Below are 16,193 nucleotides of genomic sequence, written 5' to 3'. Positions count from 1 at the left end.
TTCAAATGCATTTGATCTTTCTTTTGCCTCCATCTAATTTTTGTGCAGAGGAAGTATTACTGAATTCATTTTGCATCAGCATGGAACCCATCTGTATAATGTCAGTCTTTCAGTGTGTTTCTCCAGTTTGTAAAATGCAACAATCATATAAAAACTTAAAGAAATTAAAAAAACAAGTTTTTTTGAGATTTAGAGAGATAAATGGCAATTTGAAAATTTTCTTAAGTTGTAAACAAGTTCTCCTTTTTGGAAGCTTGGATTAGTGTCTTTAAATGTTTTATGCTATTATAGGTATTCATTTTTGTGATTTTGTTTTCTAGGTTAACAGAACCTTCTGGATATTTAACAGATGGTCCAATTAACTATAAATATAAAACTAAATGTACATGGCTAATTGAAGGCTAGTAAGTATACAATTTGGGTTAAATTAATTTATTCTGCAGTGATAAATGCTTAGCAATATAAAACATTATAAAGGTATAACAGCTTCAAAGTTACATATTCTGTTGCTTATTGTTGGAAAACATTCATTATATTTTAAAATGGGATTTATAAATTTTAGATATCGTGTTTACTATAAATTACAGTACCCTTGTGACAATAGTTTAATTTTTGCATATATTTTATTTTTAAGTTCTGTCACTATGGCATTAAATAAAGTATGCATTTTTGGCTTATTTTAAATAGCTTGTTTTAGAATTTGAAGACTCCATAGAAAGTATAAAATATTCCATGCTGAATTATGCCATTTGTTCATACTGTTCATCATTTTAGTTCTAAGGGTATTAAAAAAAGAACATTTTGTAAAACAGTTAATTGTCGTTTTAGAGGCATTTTTCAATAATTAGGATTGTGACTGAATTTATCTATTTAAACATATGAATGAATCATAGATGAATTGATATTAGTTATTTTTTTACTGTTTTATGATTTTTAAAGAGTCTGGAAAACTGGGTATTTGTTGTTGTTACTTTAAAAGCTTTTTTAAACTTCAGAGTCATTAATTCCCTGTGAACCTATGGTCTCCTTTATTTGTTAACAAATGGCAGTGTATTATACTGAGATGTTTTGATTAAATTTGAAGACCTTATTAGTACCTGTAGTAAAAGGTTGATAGAAATACGAATAGTCTTCAGTGCTGAATTTAAAAATCAACTTTAGTTAAGTACAATTTGAATATATATTAAGTGTACATGTCAATAAAGTTTCAATGAAGTTTACAGTTTATGTATCTCTACCTTAATTAAGACATAGAACATTTCCTGTCGATTAAATTTTTAGAAAAGGATGATGCATGCCTATGGCTGGTTAATAGATTTTGAAGTTGTATGTCTTTTTACAAATTGCATATGACTGCTTATCAATCTTTTATACTGATGACTTAGGGATTTATAGCTAAGTTTCTGTAAATAGATTTTTAATAAAATATTGTAAGATTTCTTCAGATCATGCTTTACATATTACATATTAATTTTTAAATATTTTAATTTTTTTCAGTCCAAATGCAGTGTTAAGATTAAGATTCAATCATTTTGCTACAGAATGTAGCTGGGATCATATGTATGTTTATGATGGAGATTCAATATATGCACCTTTAATAGCTGTACTTAGGTGAGTAGTTTTGTTTAATTGGTGAACTTATAGTCAGTTGTAGAAAAGTAACTGTATAGTTTATTAATTTTAAATATATACTCATCTGTACTTCAAAAATAAATTTAGCATAGACATTGGTGGTTAAATTTCAAAGCTGGTATAAGACTGTTGATACTATGTCAACTTAGGTGTATGTATAATAATGTAAACATTGATATAACAAAGATAAATAAGTACTATCTCAGAAATATAGATTTACTTATAAATATCCTTTATTCTTGCTATACATAGTTCATATTTTTATTTTTAATGTTTTTAATTAATGTTTGTATAGTATGTATTTTTACCCTTTTGCTTTCAACTATATCATTATAAACATTATAAGTTTCTTGTCAACAGTGCATAGTTGGGTCATGTTTTTGTGTTTTTTTTTTTTTTTTTTTTTTTAACTGTGTATGTTTTCAAAACTGCCTATATGCATAGGTTAATGTGAGTTCTAACTGACAAAAAAATTAATGGATGTGTTTTTTTAAGAAAATTAAAATTTATTTTTTCTGGCTTTATTGAGATATAATTGACATACTGTGTTAGTTTAAATTTATAACATGATTATATATGTATATATGAGCACACAATTTTATAGTGTGTGTGTTCAGTTGCTCCGTCTTGTCTTTTTGTGACCCCATGGACTGTAGCCTGCCAGGCTCCTCTGTCCATGGAATTTTCCAGGCAAGAATACTGGAGTGAGTTGCCATTTCCTTCTCTGGGAATAGACATGTATTTTATAGTTTTTTTAATTTTAGAGAAATTATAAATTTTAAATTCTGTAAAAAAAGATTACATTATATTTTATGTAGTGGTTTAATAGAGGCGTTTGTATTCTCATAGTTTGGAAATTTTGGTTGCTTCAAAATATATTATTGTTAGTCAGATGGTCAGATTTAATTTAAAAATTTTTAAATCACAGCATTTTCAGGATCAATTTAAAAATCTTTTTTATGTGTGTATGTACATTATTATGAAATGTTTTATGAACAGAAGAAAACATATTAGAAAAAATTTTGAGCATATAGTATAGGTTTTGTGTACAGTTTAACTAGCATGATTGTTGAGTTATTCATTACACTATTCCTTACTTCTGTTGTTTACACAGTATCTCTTTTTTAAAAAAAAATAATTTTATTGATTGATTCTTTTGTCTGTGCTGGGTCTTCACTGCTGTGAAGCTGCTCTCTGTTTGTGTACATGGGCTTCTCATTGTGGTGCCTTCTCATGTTGCAGAGCGTGGGCTCTTGGGTGTACAGGCTTTAGCAGCTGCAGCTCATGGCTCAGTACTTTCGGTTCCTGGGCTCTCAAGCACAGACTCAGTAGTTGTGGCGCCTGTGCTTCGTTGCCCCAGGGCATGTGGGATCTTCCTGGACTAGGCATCGAACCCAAGTCTCCTGCATTGGCAGGCAGATTCTTTACCACTGAGCCACTAAGGATGCCCTACCCCAGTATCTTTGATATGTTCTGTCATTGTTAAAAATTTATATATGGGTAAAAGCTTACTGTTCCCTTTAACTTTTTATTTTACTTTTCTTTTTACTATTTATGTTGTCATTATCCTGTTTTAACAGGAATGTAAATTATTATTTTTTTGGACAACCAAGGAATTGTATTTTGGAATGATTGTTTTAAAGTGACTCCTTCGGACCTTAGACACACTCTGACATTGCGATTGCTCAAGATACTTATAGAACTTAATTTTTGAGTTGTTTGAAAGTTATATAAAGGGTATTCTTGAGTAACCCTTCATCTAAGAATAGTAGATGGAAAATGGAGCAGAGCTTTGTGAATAATTACATTTCGATAGTTAGATAAGATCCTAGGTTCATACATTTATTTGTTGCAATTTAGATATAACTTTTCATTTCTCTAGCTTGGTCTACATTTGCTGCCCATCATTTAGATGTGTGGCTTTTTATTTGTGTTTCTAGTAGCTGTGATGACTTTCTGTTAATTAACAGTGATTCATTAATGCTCTTACCAACCATTTCTTTGATACTAAAGGAAACTTTTGTTAGATAATTAGCAGGATGGGATTTAGTATGACCGTGAAGGTGGAACCAGTGACTTTTCATTAGCAAGTGTTTCTGTTAGCTATCCTGAGGGAGATAGAAAGTTCATGTTTATTAAATATCCACTTGATCCTCAGCACTGTATCAGGCAGTATAAATGTCATCACGTCCTCATAAGGACACTGTAGAAGTGCTGTTAACCCCATTTATTGTTGAGAGAATTGAGCCCCAGAAAAATCAAGTCTGACTTCTGATAGATGGTAGAGCCAGGATTAGGACTTAAAGCTTATACTGTTTGTACTTTACTTTACTAAGAATGAGTTGTATGAGTATTTATTGTTCAATAAACGTTTGATAACCTACCCAGTTCCAGAGACTACCATAAGCCTGGAGGATGCAGTAAGGAGTAAGGTACAGGTTACTGCAGACACAGCTACCTGAAGCTGGGTCAGACTTCACAGGTTAAGTGCACAGCCCTCCCCAAAACTGCCCTCACTTCAGGCACCAGCTGTAAGTTCAGGGGTGCCCAGGCCACCTGCACTTCTGGACCAGCTGGTTACAAGTTGAGAGGTGCCGTAACCCTCTCAGGTTCAGTCATTAACTAGATAACTCACAGAACTCAGGAAAGCACTGTACTTATGATTATAGTTTTATTCCAAATTATAAAAATCAGGACCAGTCAAATGAGACACATAGGGTGAGATCTGGGGGCATCACAGACAAAGCTTCTGTGTCCTTATGTGTGCTTGGTCATTCAGTTGTGTCTGGCTCTTTGTGACCCCATGGGTTGTAGCCTACCAGGCTTCTCTGTCCATGGGATTCTCCAGGCAAGATCACTGGAATGGGTTGCCATTTCCTCCTCAAGGGGATCTTCCCAACTCAGGGATTGAACCCAGGTCTCCTACATTGCAGACGGATTCTTTACTATCTGAACGACCAGAGAAGCCCAAGAATACTGGAGTTAGGCAACCTGTACCTTCTTCAGGGGAAGTTTCCGACCCAGGAATCTTAACTGGAGTCTCCTACCTTGCAGGTGGATTCTTTACCAGCTGAGCCACCAGGGAAGCACTCTGTGTCCCTAGGACAGATGTTATCCTCCCAATGTATCAGTGTGTATTAGGATGCTCTCCTGAGTTTTAGGTGTATAGAGTTAATTGGGAATTGTGTTTCGTATGATTGATTGACTCATTGACCACATGGTCAAACTCAGTCTCCACCCCCATTCTGACTCTGGAAGTCAGGTGAATTTCTTGTGGCTTAGAGCTCCAGGACTTTAATCAGTCACTTGGTTGGTCTTTCTGTTGTGGGCAGCTCCTATCCTGAGTCACCTCTAGCATAAACTGTGAGCCCACAGTAAATAATAGAGACATTCTTGTCAGTTGGGAAATGGCAAGGTTTTGGAGGCTGTATCACCACACAGTGGATGTGCCCTGAGAGTGACATGTAAACAGACTGTTTACATGTAACAAGTGTTGTAATCAGATTCTGAAAAGAGTGCTATATGATTTCAGAAGTAGCTAATTTTTCATGGTGTCTTTCATTGTCAGTAGAAGAGTGAATACAAAGTGTGGGGATTAGATAGGACATCCTAGATGGAGAAAAACACAGTTCAGGTCAGTCCTGTTGCTTAGTTGTGTCCGACTCTTTGTGACCCCATGGACTGCAGCATGGCAGACTTCCCTGTCCATCACCAATTCCTGGAGCTTATTCAAACTCACGTGCATCGAGTTGCTGATGCCATCCAACCATCTCATCCTGTGTGGTCCCCTTCTCCACCTGCCTTTAATCTTTTCCAGCATCAAGGTCTTTTCAAATGAGTCAGTTCTTTGCATCAGGTGGCCAAAGTATTGCAGTTTCAGCTTCAGCATCAGTCCTTCCAGTGAACACTCAGGACTGATTTCCTTTAGGATGGACTGGTTGGATTTCCTTGCAGTCCAAGGGACTCTCAAGAGTCTTCTCCAACACCACAGTTCAAAAGCATCAATTCTTCTGCACTCAGCTCTCTTGATAGTCCAATTCTCACATCCATACGTGGCTACTGAAAAAACCATAGCTTTGACTAGATGGACCTTTGTTGGCAAAGTAATGTCTCTGCTTTTTAATATGCTATCTAGGTTTGTCATAGCTTTTCTTCCAAGGAGCAAGTGTCTTTTAACTTCATAGTTGCAGTCACCATCTGCAGTGATTTTGGAGCCCCCCAAAATAGTCTCTCACTGTTTCCATTGTTTACCCATCTGTTTGTCATGAAGTGATGCGACCAGATGCCACAATCTTAGTTTTTGAATGTTGAGTTTTAAGCCAACTTTTTCACTCTTCTCTTTCACTTTCATCAAGAGGCTCCTAAGTTGTTCTTCGCTTTCTGCCATAAGGGTGGTGTATTTGCGTATCTGAGGTTATTGATATTTCTCCTGGCAACCTTGATTCCAGCTTGTGCTTCATCCAGCCCAGCATTTCGCATGATGTACTCTGCATATAAGTTAAATAAGCAGGGTGACAATAATCAGCATTGACATACTGGTTTCTTGATTTGGGACCAGTCTGTTGTTCCATGTCCAGTTCTAGCTGTTGCTTCTTGACCTGCATACAGATTTCTCAGAAGGCAGGTCAGGTGGTCTGGTATTCCCATCTTTTTAAGAATTTTCCACAATTTGTTGTGATTCACACAGTCAAAGGCTTTGGCCTAATCAATAAAGCAAAAGTAGGTGTTTTTCTGGAACTCTTGCTTTTTCATTGACCCAATGGATGTTGGCAACTTGATCTCTGGTTCCTCTGCGTTTTTTAAATCCAGCTTGAACCTATGGAAGTTTACGGTTCACATACTGTTGAAGCCTGGCTTGGAGGATTTTGAGCGTTACTTTGCTAGCGTGTGAGATGAATGCAACTGTGCGGTAGTTTGAACATTCTTTGGCATTGCTTTTCTTTGGGATTGGAATGAAAACTGACCTTTTCCAGTCCTATGGCCACTGCTGAGTTTTCCAAATTTGCTGGCCTACTGAGTGCAGCACTTTCACAGCATCATCTTTTAGGATTTGAAATAGCTCAACTGGAATTCCACCTCCACTAGCTTTGTTCATAGTGGCATATACACCCTAAAGAACATTATATTTTGGGACAGTAGTAAGTAGTGATGAGTAGCTTGATCATAGGAAATATGAAGGGATAGGTGGGAGCCCGAGTACTCTATAAATGGTAATCAGTAGCATCTCCTGCATGCTCATGTGCCAGGTAGCATTTATATATACATCAAGTCCTTTATATATACATCAAGTCATTGACCCCTCACAGTAACCTTTCAGGTAGGTATTATTGCTATTTTGTAAATGGAGAATTGAGGCACAGAGAGATTCTGTGAGTGGCTCAGAGTTGCTTAACTTGTAAGCAGTGGAATCAGAATATAAGTCTGGTATTATTGTCCCTTGATCACTGTAACTGAAGAAGGCAATGGCACCCCACTCCAGTACTCTTGCCTGGAGAATCCCATGGATGAAGGAGCCTGGTAGGCTGCAGTCCATGGGGTCGCTAAGAATCAGGCACAACTAAGCGACTTCACTTTCACTTTTCACTTTCATGCATTGGAGAAGGCAACCCACTCCAGTATTCTTGCCTGGAGAATCCCAGGGACAGAGCAGCCTAGTGGGCTGCTGTCCATGGGGTCGCACAGAGTCAGACACGACTGAAGTGACTTAGAAGCAGCAGCAGCAGCAGATCACTGTAACATTGCTTTCTTCTTACCACACTAAAGAAATTGACTTTATTCTGTAGGCAAGATAGAACTATATATAATTCTCCATTTTATAATATGGAGATGGATTGGAATGGAGATGTGTTATTTTTTTTATTGTGTGCTGGACAATCATGTGCCGGACACCTTGATTGTAAAATCATTAGTAATAATAATTTGAGGCCTAGGAATTTGTTGTATTCCCGGAGAATGCCGGGGACACTAGAAATTCACAGCCAGCTGGATTCTAAATCAGGTGTTGAGGTGATTCACAGCCACGCTGTCGTTTCTGAAGGTCCTGTGTTTTATGGGTTCACTTTTACTCCTAGTCTTTGGGGTCTCAGGTCAGAGGGGGTTCTGTGTTCTACTCTGTGGTTTCCTAGCTCTGTGAAACAGTCCAGTTTCTTAGCCCTTTGAACCTGACCTCTAACTTTGAAATTAGTGAATGCCTGTATGGAGAAATGGTGAGGCCAGTTCCTTTTCTAGTTGACTTCAGTGAGAAGGTTGGTTGGTCCAAATAGGTATGTTATGTGGGAAGTGGGAATCTTCTTTCATTTATTGTTTTTAAAACACAAACAAACAGCCAAGCAAACAAATCTGCTCTTTTCATCTGTTTCAGAGCATTTAATCATATCTGTTAAAAAGATCTGGAATATTATTTTTGGCAATGTATTCATGTGATGTAATCTCACTACAGTGAAAATTATATATGTGTAACTAAAACTGGTCTTACAGAAATTAATTCTGTTGACAGTCTGCTTTTAAAATCTTTTGTTCCTTCACAAACAGAAGCTAGTAAATGTTATAATAATTGTTAAAACATCAGGGGTTGTTTACTTTTTAATTTGTTTGCTTTTCAAAATGTGTTTACAAAATAAATTACTTGACTATAATATTTCATTTTGTTCTGTCAAATACAATCTGAATGAGGGACTTCAGTACCTGTTGGTACCTAAACATAAGTTTAACAGTGTCTAAAGGAATCGGATACTTTGAGTAATGTAATTTGTTGTTAGCAGCTTTTTTTTTCTTATATGTTTTCTTAGATTTAGAGAGGATAGTATGGTATAAGTAAATGAAGATATGTAATTTTCCCCTGTGAACAAGAATGCTTAAAAAGGCAGAAATACCAGTTATTAATATAGAACTCCTGCTTTTACACAGTTATATTTTTCCCCAACAAACTTCATTTTCTTTTGTGTTTGTTGTCTTTTGGAATAATTATATATTGATGTAATTTGCATGAGTATGCAAAATGCTAAAGAATTATAAAAAGTATGTATGTTAAGATAATCTAAAACTAGGTTAGTGAATTGCAGATGTGCAACTTTAACTGGAATATCATTGTAATCACTTAGCTGATCGGATGAAGTGTTCTGTCTAGCTTCATGAGAATTTGCAACCAGTGGGGAAGAGTAACGCTATAAGGTCACTTGTTAGAGAGTACCAAGGTGGTTTTATTTTATCTATCTAATTGAAGTATAGTTGCTTTACAATATTATACTAGTTTCTGGTATGCAACATAGTGATTTGATATTTTTATAGATTATCTTCCATTTAAAGTTATTATCAAATATTGGCTATATTCTCTGTGCTGTATGTTATGTCCTTGTATCTTATTTATGTATACCTAGTACTTTGTACCCCTTAAGCCTCTTCCCCTATCTTGTTCCCTCCACCACCCCTCTCCCCACTGGCAACCATTGGTTTGCTCCCTGTGTCTGTGAGTCTGTTTCGGTTTTCTTTTATTCATTTGTTTGTTTTATTTATTTTTTTAAATTTCACATGTAAGTGAAAACATACAGCATTTATTTGTCTTTCTCTGAGTTACTTCACTAAGCAAAATACCCTTCAGGTTCATCCATGTTGTTGCAAATGGCAAAATTTCATTCTCTTTATGGCCAAGTAATATTCCATTGTGTGTGTGTGTGTGTGCGTGCCACATCTTCTTTATCCATTCATTTCTTGGTAGACACTTAGGTTGCCTCCATATCTTGACTTTGAAATAATGCTGCTAAGAACTTTGGAATACATATACCATTTTGGATTAGTGTTTTCATTTTCTTTAGATATATCCCAGAGTAGAATTGCTGGGTCATACAGTATTCTGTTTTTAATTTTTTGGGAAACTTTTATACTGTTTTCCGTAGTGGCTGCATCAATTTACGTTCCCATGAAGAGTACAAGAGAGTTCCCTTTTCTTCACATCCTCTCTAACATTTGTTATGTCCTCTTTTTGATGATAGCCATTCTGACAGGTGTGAGGTGGTGGTTCATTGTGGTTTTGATTTGCATTTCTCTAATGATTAGTAATGTTTAGCATCTTTTCATGTGCCTGTTGTACATCTGTATGTCTTCTTTGGAAAAATGTCTATGCATGTCTTCACAATCAGGTAAAAAAAAACTTTTAAAAAAAAATTTGATACTTAGTTCTATGAGCTCTTTCTATATTTAGGACATTAACCCCTTATCAGACATCATTTGTAAATATCTTCTCCCTTTCAGTAGGTTGTCTTTTTATTTTGCAGATGGTTTCCTTTGCTGTGCAAAAACTTTTAAGTTTGATTGGGTCCCATTTGTTTATTTTTGCTTTTGTCTCCCTTTCCTGAGGGGGCACATCCCCCCAAATAATCCTACAACTATGTCAAAGGGTATCCTGCCTATGTTTTCTTCCAGGAGTAGTATGGTTTCTGGTCTTATATTTAGGTCTTTAATCCATCTTGAGTTTATTTTTGTATGGTGTGAGGGCATGTTCTAATCTCATTGTTTTGCATATAACCATCTAGTTTTCCCAGCAGTACTTGTTGAAGAGACCAGCTTTTCTCCATTGTATATTCTTGCCTCCTTTGACATTGATTAATTGACCATAAGTGTGTGGGTTTATTTCTGAGCTTTCTATTCTGTTCCATTGATCTTTTTGTCTTTTTTATGCTAAAACTATTCTGTTTTGATTCCTGTATCTTTGTATTATAGCCAAAAGTCATGGAGCAGGATGCCTCCAGCTTTGTTCTTTTTTTTTTTTCTATCAAGATTGTTTTGGCTATTCAAGATCTTTTGTGGTTTCATACAAATTTTAGGATTATTTGTTCTAGTTCCATGAACAGTGTCATGGATGTTTTGCTAAGGATTCCATTGAATCTGTAGATTGCTTTGTGTTCAGTTCAGTTCAGTCATTTAGTCATGTCTGACTCTTTGTGACCCCATGGACTGCAGCACGCCAGGCTTCTCCGTCCATCACCAACTCCTGGAGTTTGCTCAAACCCATGTCTGTTGAGTTGGTGATGCCACCCAACCGTCTCATCCTTTGTCGTCCCCTTCTCCTGCCTTCAATCTTTCCCAGCATCAGGGTCTTTTTCAATGAGTCTGTTCTTTGCATCAGGTGGCCAAAGTATTGGAGGGAGTTTCAGCTTCAGCATCAGTCCTTCCAATGAATATTCAGGACTGATTTCCTTTAGGATAGACTGGTTGGCTCTTCTTGCAGTCCAAGGGACTCTCAAGAGTCTTCTCCACACCACAGTTCAAAAGCATCAATTCTTCAGCACCCAGTTTTCTTTATGGTCCAACTCTCACATCCATACACGACTATTGAAAAAACCAGTTTTGACCAGATTGATCTTTGTTAACAAAGTAATGTCTCTGCTTTTTAATATGCTATCTAGGTTTCTCATAGCTTTTCTTCCAAGGAGCAAGCAAGCGCCTTTTAACTTCATGGCTGCAGTCACCATCTGCAGTGATTTTGGAGCCCAAGAAAATAAAGGTAGTATTGCTTTGGGTAGAATGGACATTTTAACCGTATTAGTTCTTCCCAGGTGGCTCAGTGGTGAAGAAATCTGCCTTACAATGCAGTAGATGCGGATTGATATCTGGATCGGAAAGATCCCCTGGAGAAGGAAATGGCAACCTGCTCTAGTATTCTTGCCTGGGAAATCCCATGGACAGGGGGCCTGGTGGGCTACAGTCCATGGGGTTCCAAAGAGTCAGACATGACTTAGCAGCTTAGCAACAACAGTTCTTTCCCAAGGTATCTTTAAATGGAGGTTTACATAGAACTTAAGTAAAAGAGCACCCTGTGGTCTTATGAGAGAATGGACAACAGGGCAAAGGGCAGAAATTACAGTCTAGTGTTGAGAAGAGAGAAAGGAGTATGGTGGCCTGAGAGTAGATGTTTTCTGTCGTCAGCAGCAGCAGTAGAGCTCATTGGTGAGAAATGACTGGGAACTCATTTTAGATTTATTCTTCTTGTTGTGCATTGTAATATATAATAGATAGTTAATGATTGTGAAAAGAATATTTTGAATAAGTCTTATGTGATTAACAGTCATACGTACATTAATATACACAATGTTCAACTTTGCTCTTAACAGTGGTTTGATAGTTCCTGAAATACGGGGAAATGAAACTGTGCCTGAAGTTGTTACAACATCTGGCTATGCACTGTTACATTTTTTTAGTGATGCTGCATATAATCTAACTGGTTTCAACATTTTTTACTCGTAAGTATTTTTTTTTTAAATTCGTATTGTAATAATGATTCTTATAATTTGACATAAAAGAGTTTATTGTTTTTTTGTATAAATGTCTTATGTACCAGGAATCGGCTAGGGTGTTAAATTCCAAAATATACAGCGTCTCTTCCTGTTACATAAGATTTTTAATAATATGATCCCCCAAATCCTGTCTAAGCTTGTATTAGGATAATTTGTAAGCTTCAAGGCACCATGGTAACAAGTTAGGTTTGGTTGAAAATTAATTACAAAATTAAAAAAATCGTCGGGAAACGATTAAGTAAAGAAACACACACTGAGTGTAACTTTAAGTCACAAATGTTCAGGATTGCAGAGAGCTGTTATCTGCCCCTCTGTGCTCCAAGGTATTTTATACCTAATCTGAAGAATGAAGAGAGCTACATTTTCATAGTCCTTCTTATTGCAGAAACTGTGCTGAATGCTGTATATACAATAAGATTCTTTAATTCTCTTCACGTCAGTTCTGTCAAGTGAGTATTTTCCCCATTTTACACATGAGAAAATTGAGGCTTTTAGGAGATAAGGTAAGTGGCTACATACCACTGTCTCTTTAAAATTAGAAAAATAATATTTCTTGAGTGTTTCTTATGTCTAACTCTCTGTGCAAATTTTTATAGAAGTCCAAGGGTGAAGTGAATTAGCCAGAGATTCTTTTGGTTGTTTTCATTAGGAATGACCACAGAAGAATTTGATACATTTTTTTGTTTGTTTGTTTTCTTCAGTAATGTAGAAAATGATAACCGAGGATTTTTCATGAGGAATAAGACATCCTAAATATCCTTGAATCAACAATTTATTATAGAGTTTATTTATATCAAGCATGTACACAAGGGAGAATAAATATATAGTAAAATATAATCAGTTAGGGAGCCTTAAAATAAAATCCGATAAACACCTTTTAATTTCCACAACAGTGTTTAGGTGATAGCATGCTATTTAAGTGTCATGTGGCAATGGCACCCGCTCCAGTGCTACTACCCGGAAACTCCCATGGACGGAGGAGCCTTGTATGCTGCAGTCCATGGGGTCGAGAAGAGTCGGACACGACTGAGCGACTGCACTTTCACTTTCACTTTCATGCATTGGAGAAGGAAATGGTAACCCACTCCAGTATTCTTGCCCAGAGAATCCCAGGGATGGGGGAGCCTGGTGGGCTGCCATCTATGGGGTCGCACAGAGTCGGACACGACTGAAGTGACTTAGCTTAGCAGCAACCAGTTTATGTTTTGTCTTCTCTTACTGTTTCATGTATTCATGACCTTATTTTTTACCTATAAAGTGTACTCATATCCTATAAAACATTTGAGTACTTGAATATTTACCAAACATTGTGCTTGGAACTGTATAGATCCTACAGATGTTGAGTGTGTAGTCTTGGTAGCAGAGTAAATTCATTGAATGGACTGAGGCCAGTTGAAGATATGTATACCTGAATCGCCTTAGGGGTAAAAAAGTACAGAGTAAAGAATTGAAGTCACATTGTAAAATGTGTTAAATGAAACACATGGACACATATAACATTTATAAATTTAACAAAATACCAGCCCAGATTATTTTTCTAATCATCTTGAATTTGAATATATATGAATTATATTTTACAGAATCAATTCTTGTCCTAACAATTGCTCTGGTCATGGGAAGTGTACAACTAGTGTCTCTGTTTCAAGTCAAGTGTATTGTGAATGTGATAAATACTGGAAGGGTGAAGCTTGTGATATCCCCTACTGTAAAGCCAATTGCGGCAGTCCAGATCACGGTTACTGTGACCTAACAGGAGAAAAGTTGTGTGTCTGCAATGATAGTTGGCAAGGTAAGTGGCTTTTGAAACATGTAGTCACATAGCTAATATATTAATACAAATAATATCTACACTCATTTGCTGTAGTTTGCACACCCAAATCTCATAGATTCATTTTTAGAATTTCAGTAGTAGTCAACGTCTTAATAATTTGCTTCTTCAAAAGGCTTCCCAGGTGACTCAGATGGTAAAGAATCTACCTGCAATGCAGGAGACCCAGGTTCCATCCCTGGGTGGGGAAGATCCCTTGGTGAAGGGAATGGTTATCCACTCCAATATTCTTGCCTGGGAAGTCTCATGGACAGAGGAGCCTGGTGGTGTGTAGTCCATGGGGTCATAAAGAGTTGGACATGATTGAACGACTTTCACTTTTTTCACAAAATCAGTAAAGATTTTGTCTACATGCTATTATGAGAATCAAATAAATTTATAAATGAAACTCCTTAAATTGTAGATGTATGATTATTGATTTTCTTTAATTTTTTGATGGGTTCCCAAAGATTTGGTGGCTTGGCTAAAATTAACACCTGGTACATCAAAATTTGATTTATAATGGGTAACATAAATAGCATGTTGTAAAAATAGATGCTTATCTTGGAAGGTACTGGACTATATTAAACTTCTTTCTTAGTAAAGACTGACCTCTTGTGGCTATTTTTAAAAGAACATAGAATATTTTAAAAAGTTTTTCAGTTGCCTGTGGCAAAAGCAGTAAGAATTAGGGAAGAATTTCTAAATAATTTTTATCAACATGTATTATTAAATATTAAATTTAGAGTATATTGACAAGTTTTAGCTTTAAGTATTTGGGTATAAAATCATAAATCTTACTATTATATAGGGTCTGTATAAAATATATTTATAGATTGGGCTGGCCAAAGCATTCATTTGGGTTTTTCCCTTGCGATGTTACAGAAGAATCCCAGTGAACTCTTTGGCCAACTACAGTACTTACCTACCGAGAGCTTGCTTTGTGCAACTTATATTTACACATTGAGAATCCTGTGTATTAATCCTGTTGATGGGGGAAATATGACTCAAGAAATACATAATCTAAAGTTACATGACCATGTGTAGCAGTCGTAGCAGTAGTTCCTATCAGACCCAGGTAAAAACCAAGGAGAGTGTGCTCCTCATATTTAACTTTACTCAGACAAATTAAACAAATGTTGCTGAGTGTGCTGAGTAGTTATTTGGAGCAATTATTTTAGGCTTTCCATAAATTATGCCCATCTTTAACACATGTTATTTCATTAAAAAATTAGTTACTCCAACCATATGAAATATCAGTGATTATTGAGTTGCATTTGATTCCCTATTATGATTATGACAGATACAAATTTCTCAGTGTTTTTAATTATAGGATGTATTTTGTTGAGTGGCTATTTTAATAATTCATGGCCTTTCTTCCCTTAAAAAGTGCCTTGAGGTATCTTTTTTTTTTTTTTTTCCATTTCAGTCTTGAATCTAAAATAATGTCCTTTTCTCTGAAGAGACTAGTAAGTACATCAAGAATATATTTAAGCTAAGGCCTGAGAAATAGAAGTATAGCTTATATGCAAGATTTTTTTTTCTAACTTGTCTTCATCTGCTATTAGTCCCCAGCTCATCTCAACAGTCTTAAAAGCAAATGAGAAATATATTTGTAAAATATTCTCTATGAACATCTCTGTCCTTTCTTTGTTCTTTTCTTCCATCTTTAAAATACTTTATTTTCTGGGTGTTTTGTAATATATATCTGGTTGAAAACGTTATCTGTTGTTTTTCTGGCTCTGTTTATTGGCATTTCACATTTTATTATTCTTGTCAGGACTTGACTCTTAAATGTCTAAAAGAAAGTGGACATGGGGAACAAATACTGGGTATGTTTACTTTTAAAGCAAAGTGATAATATGAAGTTTATATATATATATTAACACATACACGTGTATACATGTACACGTTTTTTAAAATGAGAATAATGTGAAAGTGCTTTATAAATTATAAAATATTACATAGAAACTAGACATTTGTATACCATTACTGCTTCTTAGTAATTAATTTATCTCTGATGAATATTTTATGGGTAGTGTTTGGTGAAATGGATATTGTGCTTCTTTCAAGACAGATGATGTATAGTCTGGTTTCTTTGAGCCTCAGATCTGATCCCTAATTTTGTATTTAAGGAAGCAGAGCTTCAAGTAGCTATGTGTTTTCCCCCACCCCTGCCCCTAATCAACTCCCTAATCAGAGTGGCTCAAGGTTTCTCTCTTACATAACTTTAGACAATCAGAACCACTGGCAGTCTTTGGTTTGATTGTAAGCAACAGACACAGTTCTGGCTTCCCTGAGCAGAAAAGGCAGTTATTGGGAACTATGTCAGGGATCTCTGCCTCCCAGCATTTGTTCTTGCCTTCTTTTTGGTGATAGAATTCACTGAGTTTGTAGCTCTCAAGCACATGGTCTTCAGCTGCATACCATATTCCTCAGCCTTCTTTGCATCTAGCGTGGTTATT

The 16,193-nt window shown here is 36.0% G+C and overlaps 1 protein-coding gene across 3 annotated transcripts in view; it reads left to right on the top strand.

Annotated features, from left to right (window-relative positions):
- Positions 1-16,193, top strand: part of ATRNL1 (attractin like 1) — an 807,510-nt gene that overhangs the window by 35,582 nt on the left and 755,735 nt on the right. For all 3 annotated transcript variants that reach the window (XR_011462739.1, XR_011462740.1, XM_070363366.1), the window contains exons 2-5: positions 321-404; positions 1,498-1,611; positions 11,739-11,867; positions 13,502-13,710. Coding sequence is in view for 1 of the 3 variants with exons in the window: in XM_070363366.1 (XP_070219467.1) it covers positions 321-404; positions 1,498-1,611; positions 11,739-11,867; positions 13,502-13,710 (536 nt within the window). In the remaining 2 variants the exon portion in view is untranslated. The remainder of the gene's footprint in view (positions 1-320; positions 405-1,497; positions 1,612-11,738; positions 11,868-13,501; positions 13,711-16,193) is intronic.

Source organism: Bos mutus, chromosome 26, assembly GCF_027580195.1.
Source record: "Bos mutus isolate GX-2022 chromosome 26, NWIPB_WYAK_1.1, whole genome shotgun sequence".
NCBI lineage: Eukaryota > Metazoa > Chordata > Mammalia > Artiodactyla > Bovidae > Bos > Bos mutus.
This window is presented reverse-complemented; position numbering and strand designations above follow the sequence as displayed.